The following is a 12,092-nucleotide window of genomic DNA, read 5'->3' as shown; positions in this document are numbered from 1 at the left end:
CGTTGCATTACACTACATAGATATTCGTACTCACTATGAAGGTAATAACATAGTCTAAGGAAGTGTGTAAGTTACTAGCTTATGTTCTTGCCCATTGTGACCAGCCCAAGGGGCGTATGTCCGAAACAAAAGCGATCACCGCATTATACTAGACTAGAGGAGCTGCCTGCCCGAGAGACGACTTTGATCTTAGATGCGCGCTCACCGAATCCATCCACATCGCATTATATATGTACGTCTTTGTGTAAACAAAACGGAGAGTTGACCTTGAGTGCATCTTGCATCTGGGATTGGAATGAATACAAAGCCAGCCTCGATGAGAAAAGTCAAAGTCAAGCCTATGTTAGCACACGGAGTGCATCCCAGAAGACGAGAAGAGAAATGGAAGAGAGGGGAAGCATCGGAAGGGACCGAGGGCAGCAGCAGGACGGGAATGGGAGGGCCGTGACCATCGCCGATGGCGACGTGATAGAGATGGAGGCAGCGGCAGCGTCGACGGTCGCTTCTTCTGGGCAACAAGGCGATGATGCGGCCGGTGGCGTCCACGTCCAGGTAGTGTTCGCTCCTCATCGCTCCCCTATGCGGTTTCTCTGACGGATAATTAGTGATTTTCTTTAGTTCTTATCTGATGGATTTTTTCTTTGGATTTGTAATGTTTTTCTTGCTGGCAGAGGCGCGCTAATTAGTGATCAGTTAGTTCTCTGACGGATAGTTTCTGCTCATCTTTTTGTAGTCTCATTTGACGATAGGCAGAAGGCTTTCGGTTCTGCGAGTTTGAGTCGTTATTTTTTTTTATACCGAAAAGGCTTTAGCTCCGTTTTATATATAAAGCAAGGATCAACGACATGGAAACTCTGCCGAATGTTTCAGGTGGAATTGAATTTAGACGTTAGTGATGCAGTACACAAAATAAACTAAACTTTGCGTTCACTTGTACTACTGAGCAGGGGCCTAGGTGGAAGAGATTTCTAGCATACGTTGGACCAGGATTTCTCATCTCCATGGCTTACCTGGATCCTAGCAACTGTAAGCCCAACCAGCCTTGTCTCCTTCCATCGTCTCTCCATTGGACTTTAAAATGTTCTCATGTTTATGCCAACTTATCTTGCTAAAAAGATGATGAACATATGTAATTCATCGCCACTAAACAATATGAAAACACTACTGTATATTTTCTTTCCAGTGTTTGTTTATTGCATTCTGACAGTTTGAACTTTGCAAAACCAACAGTGCAAACTGATTTGCAGGCTGGATACAGTCACAGATATGAGGTACAAATAAAATTATCCAAAATGTTAAAACTATTTCACCCGTCGTGCTGGAATAACTGGGGCCTGAACATTGTAATTTCTTTCAGTTATTATGGGTACTCTTATTCGGGTTCATCTTCGTGTTGATTATACAGTCGTTGGCAGCGAAGCTTGGCATCGTTACAGGTGAGATAATCAATGTGCTCTTGATGCAAAATTATACTGTTTTGTATTTAGTATGAAGCTTAGCATATATCTTCACATAATCTACTTTAGGAAGGCACCTCGCGGAGCTGTGTATGAGTGAATACCCCAAGCCTGTCAGGTACGGCCTATGGTTTTTCGCCGAGCTAGGTGTGATTGCTGCCACTATACCAGGAGGTATTGAACTTAGTGTTCCTAGTTTTTCCTTCTGTTTTTTAACTTGTAAAATTATATTTACTTACTGCCCCCTCATTTTCAGTTTATTAAGCTCGTCGGTTTATGTTGACTTATAGGAGTAATTGTTAGGTGATAGTTCGAAAGTGATATTCCCCCTTTTGCATTCAATCCACATGGTAGGTACTCACGTGAAAGGGATAGGTAAACTATAGCATAAGGGCAACTCTAACCGACCCTAATAAAGGAGGATCCGGCCGAGTAAACCCTTACTGGAGTATTTTTACTCCACTAAGTTTTGGTCGGACCTAACCGATCGCCTATATATATAACGGAGTAAATTTTTGTTTTTTCTAAACTTATGCAATTCTAGAATACATTGTAACCACATATTAGCACATGTATAGAAACTGAATGTTCAACCAAATAACGAATATAGTTTACAAACCAAATGCAAAGTTTACAAACTGAATTATTCAAATTTAAACACGTCGAATGGTCCAAATGTAGCAAATAACATGTGATAGAACAACTAGGAAGCACTATGACGTTGCCAGTGATGTTCAATAAGATCATCTTGGAGCTGAGCATGAACTTGTCGGTTCTCGATCTTGCGATGCTCTTCAAGGAATGTCAGGATCCTATTTGGATCATACTCTGGCTAAACCGGAGTCCCGTTGGTGATGTACCGAAAGTTCTCAGGTATCTCCCTCTCGTCTTCGATGATCATGTTATGCAATATGATGCAACAAGTCATGATCTACCATAGAACCTTGAAGCTCCAGTACTTGGCAGGGCCACGAACAATTGCAAAGCGCTTCTGGAGCACACCTAAGGCTCTCTCCACATCTTTCCTAGCAGCCTCTTGACATTGGGTAAAGTGAATATTTTTGTTACCTTTTGGATGAGGAATTGTTTTGACTAATGCAGCCCATGGTGGATAGGTGCTATCCGCAAGGTAGTAATCCATCGAGTAGTTGTGCCCATTGACCGAGTAGGTGCAAGCAGGAGCATCTCCTGTAATAAGCCTAGAAAACAGTGGTGATCTTGACAGCACATTCAAGTCATTGTGAGAGCCAGACAAACCAAAGAATGAATGCCATATCCAAAGATCCTTCGATGCAACTGCCTCAACAAGATCGTTGGATCGTTGCAGTGGCCTTTGTACTGACCCTTCCACCCTGCAGGATAATTTGTCCATGTCCAGTGCATACAGTCAAGTGATCCAAGCATCCCTAGCCATCCTCTTGCTTCACTCTCGGTCATCAGCCTCTAGGTGTCTTCCTCGGTGGGTGCTCTCAAGTACTCGGGTCCAAAAACATCTATCACTGCTTTAGTGAACCTTCGAACAGCCTCCAAGATTGTGTCTTCAGCAATGCGGACATAGTTGTCAACTGCATCGGCTGAACACCCATATGCCAAGACTCGAACAACCGCAATGCACTTCATCAGAGGACTTGCACTCATCTCTCCACTTGCATTTCTCCAGAGTTTGAACCAGTCATCATACTTCTCAACGGCTTTTGCAATCGTCAAAAAAAGACTTGTGTGCGTCCGAAAGCGCCGACAAAAGTACTTCCCCGGATAGGTTGGCTTCAAAGTAAAATAGTCTCTCATGATCTTGGCATGACCCTCTGCTCTATCACGGTTGATGTGCATGCGGCCATACCACGATCCTCTCCTAGGGCGCCGAATATTATCATTGAAAATCATGCCTAAAAGGGTTTCAAAGTCTTCGTCGTCTTCTTCCTCTTCGGATGACGACGAGTCTTCGAAGACCATCTCCCTCAACCTCTTCGTCTACAATTCAAATGGCTAGGTTCAATCCAAATGGCTCGGTTAAAAAAGAAACGAGCAAAAAAAACTCATCTAGGCGATTCGTCGAACACTTGCGGTGCGGTGGTGATGCACTGGCCAGCCGCCGTCATTTCGGACAAACTGGTGGGTGGCGAAGCGTGAAAATGACCTGCAGCGGCGCGGAAGCAAGGCCGGGAGTGGCACCCGCCAAAGAGGAAGAAAAAGCGAATCAATCCGACGAATCGGTTATGGCGACGGCGGCGGCGTTTCACCTGATTCCGACGACGGTGGACGAACGGGCTGGGTTTCGGGCAGAAGGGCGGCAAGGGCCAAGGGAGGCAATGCGGTAGCGGCGGGGGCCGGCGAAGAGGTAGTGGTGAGGGAGAGGCCCGAGAGTTATGTTCTGTGCGGTAGCGGCGGAGTAAAAATAGGGGTGGGATAGGCGCTGGAGTATAATTTATCCTCTGCTAATGGTTATTGGGGATCGGCTAAGTGTGCGTTCGAGGAGAAAAGCCGAAATTATCCTCCTCTAACGCCGGATAGGGGATCGGTTAGAGTTGCCCTAAGTAGAAAATTTGAATCATGTTACTAGAGAAATCAGTGCAGCTTTAGACCCATTGTATTACTGCTAGACGAGCAAGGTAGCAGAAGAATAAGGGGGAAATGCGTTGCTAGACGAGCAAGGTAGCAGAAGAATAAGGGGGAAATGCGTTGGAGCACCCGGGTGCACACACCCGCATATGAAAATGCATTAAAGAATATTACGAAATTTCAAAAAAAATTAAATTTTTGGGATATGAAACATGAGTGCCCACGGTACACCTGTGTTCATTTTCGTGGGGAATGGATGCCCGTGGTATCCGCGGCACAGGAATTATGAGCGGTGGTTTTTCATTGGCATGTCTTATCAAAACAGAGATCGTGCTTGTATTTTGGGGATATCATGAAGATTTTGTTTCACCCCACTCGCATAATGGTGTTTTTGTATTGAGGCGTGGCGATTTTAACGACATAGTAAGGGGACTCTTGGCCTTTCACATGCCTATAAGAATGAAAAGGGAGCCCTTGACAATCCACGCTTCCATTCCTCCCTTGCCTACTGCCTCCTGAGCTCCAGCGCCCAAATCCAATCCTCAATCCACTCGCCTCTCTCACGTCCACAGCTTCCCTTTCCGGCCATGGCCGGCGCCACCTTGAAGGGGCACCGGGCTGGCTCCACCGTCATGGAGGGCACCATCCTGGAGCTGCGGAGTGCGGGGTACATCCCCGCCAACGTTGCGACCCGGCCACCGGAGAAGGACCAACGAGCACTCATCCCCAAGCCGCGGGAGAGGGTCGTTTTCGTTCCCCACCTCATCGGAGGTATGGGGTTCCCGCTGCACCCCTTTGTGCACAGGATCCTCTACTATTATGGGCTGGATTTCCACCATCTGGCCCCAAACTCCATCCTCCACCTCGCATCATTCTTAATCGTCTGCGAGGCCTTCCTCCGCGCCGAGCCCTACTTTTGGGTTGTGGCTGAAAATCTTTGGCATTAAGCCGAAGTCCAGTGGCTACAAGCTCGCAGAGTGCGGGGGGCCATGATCAGCAAGAACCAGAAGGCCACCTGGTTCAAAGGAACCTTTGTCAAAACCATCAAGGAGTGGTAACGTGATTGGTTCTACGTCACCGAGCCAGTCGCTGTCGGATTCCGGGCTTCGCAGACCCAAGAAAGGTTCAAACTCTGAGGCGTGTGCGAAGAACTCAACCTCTTTAGCCGATCGACTCGCTGCTCTCACGGCCTAGCTCGATGAACGGGAAGGAAATGGACACGACAGTTTATCCAGGTTCGGGCCACCTTGCGGTGTAAAACCCTACTCCTGCTTTGTGGTGGATTAGCCTCGCGGGGGCTGAGGATGGACTAGTACAAGGGGAAGAACCACCTCAGGAGGCTTGTTCTTGTGGTGGTGGTAGCTTCGGGGAGCTATCTCTCTGGGACTCGACCCTTTGCTATGGTGGTGGCTAGGCTGTACTTATAGTGGCCTCGGTCCTCTTCCCCAAAACTTAGGCGGGAAGGGATCCCACAGTGGCCAATTTTGAAAGGGGACAAGTAGTACATCTTATCCTGACGAAAGGTGGTCTTCGCCTGTAAAGCTTCTGATTGTGACGTCGTGGTGGGCTCAACGATGACATCCATCCTGTTAAGGAGTATTAGTATTGGTCTAGGAGTCCTTATTAGTCTATGTTTAGTTTCCTTACACCCCAAGTCATGTGTAATATATATATGCCCCTTGGGCCTTCAATAAAGATAAGTTGCTTTCCTAACATGGTATTAGAGCCTAGGTTATTTTTTTCTCGCACACCGCAACTCGTGCTCGTACCGATCGGTTCCGTATCGATCTCGTATTTTTTCTTGATCCTATCGCCTCACCGACGTGATCTGCTCATGTCTGGCTGCTGCTAGCTTTTATGCTAGCTCATCTCCTTCTGGTCGCCCCGATCTGCTGTCCTCCAGCCGGATCCTGCCGCCGGCCGCCGTCTGTCGTGATCTCCAGTCGGATTCTGCCGCCGGCCGCCGTTGTTCCGCCGCTAGCAGATCGCGGTGCCTCGTCTTCTACAGGATTAGGCAGCGGACGAGGATCTCCCATTGGTTGACTGCCTCCATTGACTTTGTTGGGTGGCTAGTACGGGTGCTACGAGCCACGTTCATGTGAGGGCCCTGATCTCGTGTGCGTGTTCGTCTCTTGCGCCTGCAGCTAGCTTTCCTACTGCTGCTGTTAGGTTGCTCCTACAAACCACGTGAGGGTCTGTTCTGCTTGTTCGTCTGCGTATTCCGCCGCCGGCCGCGGTGTTGCTTCCATCTGAGGCTGGTTTGCTTTGAGTAAAAAAAAAGGTACGATGTCATCAGGATATGTCGTCATTCCCCGTCGCCCGGTGGTTTTTGATGGTACAAACTACAGTGAGTTTGTTGGCTTCTTCCGCATTCATATGCGTGGTATTCGTCTCCGGGGTGTTCTATCTGGCGAGGTCTCTTGTCCGCCGCGCCCGGTTCCTCTCGTGGCTCTACTCCGCCGACGCCCTCGTCCCTTGCTGCCGATGCTCCTCAGGCTGCTAAGGATGCCGCTAAGCTTGCTGATGAGTCTGCAACTCGTGCCTATGAGCAACAAGTTTTGACCTATGAGGTGGCCCTTCACTTTTACCGTGATGCTCTAGCTGGTTACATTCAGTGGTCTGATGATGATGCTCGTGCTGCAGCTGTTCTCACTTCCAGTGTTTTGCCTCAGTTTGCCTCTGACTTTATGGGCCTCGCTACCGCCTTTGCAATGTGGACATGTTTTTGCCAGCGCTATCAACCCTCCGGTGATGCCTTGTATCTATCTGTGGTTCGCCAGGAGCATGCTCTTCAGCAGGGTGACTCCACTGTTGATGATTTCTACGCACAGAGTTTTTGCCATTTGGCGCCAGCTTGACTCCCTTCGCACTGCTGGTTGCCGTACTTGTCAGTGTTGCCAAGCTGTGCGGCCGACTTGGAGTTTCATCGTGTCTATGAGTTCTTGTCTCGACTTCGTCCAGAATTTGAGCCACGACGCGCTCAATTGTTTGCCCGTGGTCGTATTACTCTTATGGAGGCGCTTTCTGAGATTCGGGCTGAAGAGACTCGCCTAAGTGGTGCCGGTTTACTTGAGGTTCCCTCTGTGCTTGCTGCTCGAGCTTCTACTACACCGCCTCTTTCACGCTCCAGTGCTCTGCCACTCCCGCCCACGTCTCCTAGTGGTGAGAGCCGCTCTCGTTCTCACTGCGGCTACTGCAACAAGGATGGTCATCCCGAGTCTGAGTGCTTCCTGAAGAAGCGGCACATGCGCCAGGGTGCATATCTTCTTTAGGGACTTGTGCTTCTATTCCGACCCCTTCAGCAGTGTCCCTGACTGAGCAGGATATTGTGCGACTTAAGCGTCTACTTGCAGCTTCGGGTTCTTCTTCACCAGGTTCTGTCGGTCTTGCTGTCGACTCTTCTAGCTCAGAGAGACCACCCTCTTCACAGTCAGAAGCACAACACAGGAGCTCTGCTTGGCCCTCTTCACAGTCAGGAGCACAACACGGGAGCTCTGCTTGGTCCTCTTCACAGTCAGGAGCGCAACACGGAAGCTCTGCTTGGTCTTGGCCCTCGGCGCCATGTTTTTTGTTTTCTTTCGCTGCCATCGTATCTAGTTCATGTGTGCTTTTTAGCTTCCTAGTTTTCTATAATTTCCGTTGCGTCCACCAAATCTGTTGATATTTTGTGTTTTCTCATGTCATGCGAGTCCACCAAACCTATGTCCGTCAGCCTTTTTCTGGTCATTGTCCTCTGTATAGGATTTCTGTGGCCTCTCTTTGCATTGTTGATCTAAGCCCATTCTCTTGCCGCCGAGCTTCTTTCGCCGTCGGTTCATGGGCCATGATTCTTTAAGCAATGCTTCTTCTCTTGATGTGCCATCTTCTTTTGATAACCCATCTTCTCTTGATACTTCTATTGTATCTTCTATTAATGCGGTGTCTTCCTCTGATGTGCCATCTTTATCCCCTTTGGCGACTCGACAGGTTTTGAAGACTCTTCACGCTACGACGACAGTCAAGACGCGGATTTGGATTATCATTTTTTTCTAGTATTACACTTCTTCAAATGCAATGCTATTGCATACGCTTTGCATTTGAGGGGGGGTGTTAAGGAGTATTAGTATTGGTCTAGGAGTCCTTATTAGTCTATGTTTAGTTTCCTTACACCCCAAGTCATGTGTAATATATATATGCCCCTTGGGCCTTCAATAAAGATAAGTTGCTTTCCTAACACATCCTACCGTTCTGGCGGCCCTGGTCTTGTTGCACGCAAACGGTAACCTTTGGTCGATTCCTTGGGACTCCGCGCCTGCGCTTGCCTCCTTAGCACTAAAGAGGAAACCTGCCGCTCTGCGCCCGCTGGCGCGCGCCTGGTCTTGGCCGTCATGGCTGGCGTCACCTCCAGATCTTCAACAAGGGTTCTTGCCTCCCGGGACTTGACCACTATACCAGCGTTCCTCCCAAGCTGCTTGCCCAGGGCGATGTGCATCAACCGCTGGAAGGTTGCTCCGGCATTGCGGAACCCAAACGGCATGTAGGTGTAGCAGTACACCCCGCATGGGGTCAAGAAGGCCGTCTTCTCTATGTCTTCCACCGCCATCTTGATTTGATGATAGCCTGAGAAGGTGTCCAGGAAGCATAGCAGGTCGCATTCGGTGGTGGAGTCAACGATCTGGTCGATGCGTGGAAGAGGGAAAGGGTCCTAAGGGCAAGCTTTGTTCAGGCTCGTGAAGTCAACGCACATGCGCTCCTTCCCGCCCTTCTTGGGGACGATAACCGGGTTTGCCAACCATTCCGGGTGCCGCACCTCCCGGATAACGCCGGCCTCTTGCAGCTTGTGGGTCTCCTAAACGATGAACGACTGCTTCTCCGGGGCTTGACGTCGCGCCTTCTGCTTCACGGGGCGCGCGTTCGGGCACACCATGAGGTGGTGCTCCACCACCCCCCGCGGGGCGCCTACCAGGTCCTCCTCCTGATCTCGGGGGAGGCCGGCGCCTATGGTGAAGGTAGTACCCGACTCCCCGTCCTCGTCGACCGGCACTTGCTTCGTCTCGGCCCGATCCTGAGAGAACAATTGCTTCTTCTTTGCCGGGGCAGCCCCCGGGCCTTCCGGAGCGCCCCCCGCGCTTGGCCGTGCGGCTGCCGCGGCCTTAAAAGTGAGCTTGAGGGCCATTAGCGCGTGCCTAGCGTCTCCCGCATCTTCATGATGTTGTAGCTGGGATGAGTCGCCGCCATGAACTTGGCGAGGGCCGGGTACCCGAGGATGGCGTTGTACGGGAGCCCGATGCGCGCGACGTCGAAGTCGATGAGCTCGGTGTGGTAGTTGTCGCGCGTTTCGAATGTGACAGGGAGGCGAATCTACCCCAAGGGGCAGGTGGAGCCGCCGACCACACCGGAGAAAGGCTTGGTGGGGAGGAGCCGACCATGAGGCACGTGGAGCGGGCCGAACGCCTCCACGGAGAGGATGTTGAGGCCAGCGCCGCCGTCGATGAGGGTCCTGGTGACCGCTACGTTGCAGATGGTGGGGGTGCAGAGCATGGGAAGTGCACCGATGCCGACTGTGGTTTTGGGGTGATCCCCGGAGTCAAAGGTGAGGTCGGCCTTGGGCGCCGCCCAGCCCGGAGGGGCCCCTCGGCGGGACGGGGAGGCCCCCATCTGGCGGAAGAACTGCTTGACGTGGCGGTCCGAGGATGGGGTTGATGTCGCGGCAGCGCTTGGAGGAGCTAGATGCACCCTTTCCTAGCGCAGCGCGAGCAGCCTCTTCGGACGCCTGGACCTCGGCCGCGAAAATGGCGGTCTGCTCCTCTATCCGGAGTGAGCGTTCTGTGTTACCATTTACTGTGATAACACCATTTGGTCCGGGCATCTTTAGCTTCAAATATGCATAGTGTGGGACCGCATTAAAGCGTGCGAACGCATTTGTCTGAGAAGGGCGTGGTAGCCGCTGTGAAAGGGGACGATGTCGAAGATCAAGTCTTCACTTCGGAAGTTATCGGAGGAGCCGAAGACTACTTCCAATGTGATCGTGCCTGAGCAGCATGCTTCGACGCCGGGTATAACACCCTTGAATGTGGTAGAATTGGGTTTGATCCTTGAAAGGTTGAGGCTACTGCCTCCGTCCATGAGGACGTGTGTCAGGTGGAACCCATGAACGATGGGATCCAAGACCAGAGCCACTGACCCTCCATGACGGATACTGGTTGGGTGGTCGTGTTTGTCGAACGTGATCGAGCAAACCGACCATGGGTGGTACTTCGATGCCACTGGCTCTAAGGTGTAAACGTCCCAAAGTGCACGCTTTCTCTCCTTCTTAGGTATATGAGTGACATAGATCATGTTCATGTCCTTTACCTGGGAGGGAAATTGCTTTTGGCCTCCATTATTGGGCCGTCAAGGCTCCTCCTCGTCCTCTCTACGTGTTTGGCTTTTACCCTACCCTTCGGTTGTCACCTTACCGACCTGCTTGATGACCCAACAGTTTCAGTTGGTGTGATTTGCCGGTTTATCCGAGGTACCATGAATTTGGCATGACCTATTGAGGATTTTGTCCAGCTGGCTAGGACCGTCCTTATTTCCCTTGAAAGGTTCTTTTTCTGTCCGGCCCTAGGGCCGCTGAACCTTGCATTGACTGCGGCGTCCTCGGTGTCGCCGCCGCCATTCTTGCTCCTGCGCTTATTTTTACTGCGCCTGGGTTTGCCGTTGTTGTCGCGTGCCTCTGGGGTACCGGCCTCACCGTATGCAAACTACGGGCCAGCCAGCTGCCTACTCCCGCGCAAAAGCGGGTCATGAGAGAAGTAAGGGCCGCCATGATCCTCGGCTTGTCCTGCCCGAACTGTCTCGCGAGCCACTTGTCCCGGATGCTATGCCGGAAGGCGGCGATTGCCTCTGCGTTAGGGTAGTTGACTATCTGGTTCTTTTTAGTTAAGAACCAATTCCAAAATTTCTGGGCTGACTCGCCAGGCTGGGATGATGTCGCTGAGGTCGTCGCCGTTTGGTGGTCGGACATAGGTGCCTTGAAAGTTTGCCCTAAAGTCATCTTTGAGAGCCTCCCAACTCCCAATGGAGTGAGGAGGCGGGCTGTTTAGCCAATGCCTTGCCGGCCCCATTAGTTTGAGCGACAGGTATTTAATGGCATGGAGGTCGTCCCCATAAGCCATGTGTATGTGGAGGAAGAAATCTTCGATCCAGACAGCTGGATCGGTTGTCCCATCGTACTGTTTGATGTTTATGGGTTTAAACCCGTTCGGGAAGTGATGTTCCATTACTTCGTCTGTGAAACAAATCGGGTGAGCGGGCCCTTCAAATCGAGCCGTGTTGTATCGAACGTCGGGGGATAGTCATGTGTGAGCCCGTTCTTGAGCTCTGCCATTCCTGTCTAGCCAGGCTTTGTAACCGTCGGGTCCGGCCGGCGCGCGCCCTCTTGACCCGTAAATGGATCGGGGGGCGCTCGGTTGGCCTCTATTCTTCTGTGGCGTCATAAGGCTTGAGGTAATCAACAGGATCTTCGGCGTAACGGCGCATTGCTTTTTTGGGGTTCCTATTCTCCCCTGTTGGCCTGTCATGTCCTCTAGGGGGCCGGTCAGGCTGATCAGCACGACCACGTTTAAAGGCACGTTGTCGGCTGCTTCGTCGTCGAACTCCGGGAGCAAACTTTGGCGCGGGTAGGATTTAGGTGCACTCTCCCGACACTCTTCGAGGTCTTGCTCAGCGACAAGAATGTCCACCCATTTTGTTGTAGGGTGAAACCCTAGATGGATATCTTTCACGAATTGGAGGGGAAATCCCCAAGAACACGAAGAACACGAAGAACACAAGAGAGGGGAAACACTCAAATTGACTAGATCCAATCACACATATGCTAGATCCAAGAACACACAAGAGATTACAATGATTCAAGGACAATAAAGGAAAGATACAAGGTACTAGTTCATCCCAATCCTATGAGGAAAGAGGTCTTGATGATCCTATGATGGGGATCCTTCCCTAGATGGGGGCTTGATATCCACTAGGGATCTTCTCCTAGGAGGTCTTGATCTCCATGAGGAGGAAGATGAGCAAAGCTCTCTCTTTGTCTATCAAATACTTTGCTATCCC

At 50.8% G+C, this 12,092-nt stretch overlaps 1 protein-coding gene across 2 annotated transcripts in view; it reads left to right on the top strand.

The window, feature by feature from the left end:
- Positions 1–228: 228 nt before the first annotated feature.
- LOC119276051 (metal transporter Nramp4-like) overlaps positions 229–12,092 on the top strand; it is a 57,660-nt gene continuing 45,796 nt past the window's right edge. Inside the window, exons 1-5 of one of the 2 annotated variants that reach the window (XR_005136264.1) lie at positions 229–552; positions 948–1,026; positions 1,231–1,271; positions 1,358–1,436; positions 1,527–1,631. Coding sequence is in view for 1 of the 2 variants with exons in the window: in XM_037557014.1 (XP_037412911.1) it covers positions 382–552; positions 948–1,026; positions 1,231–1,271; positions 1,358–1,436; positions 1,527–1,631 (475 nt within the window). In the remaining variant the exon portion in view is untranslated. The remainder of the gene's footprint in view (positions 553–947; positions 1,027–1,230; positions 1,272–1,357; positions 1,437–1,526; positions 1,632–12,092) is intronic. The other variant, XM_037557014.1, reaches the window with a different exon arrangement.

The sequence above is a fragment of the Triticum dicoccoides genome, chromosome 3B, assembly GCF_002162155.2.
Source record: "Triticum dicoccoides isolate Atlit2015 ecotype Zavitan chromosome 3B, WEW_v2.0, whole genome shotgun sequence".
In the NCBI taxonomy this organism is placed as follows: Eukaryota; Viridiplantae; Streptophyta; class Magnoliopsida; order Poales; family Poaceae; genus Triticum; species Triticum dicoccoides.
The sequence above is the reverse complement of the archived record's forward strand: the minus strand, read 5'-3'. Positions and strand labels throughout refer to the sequence as shown.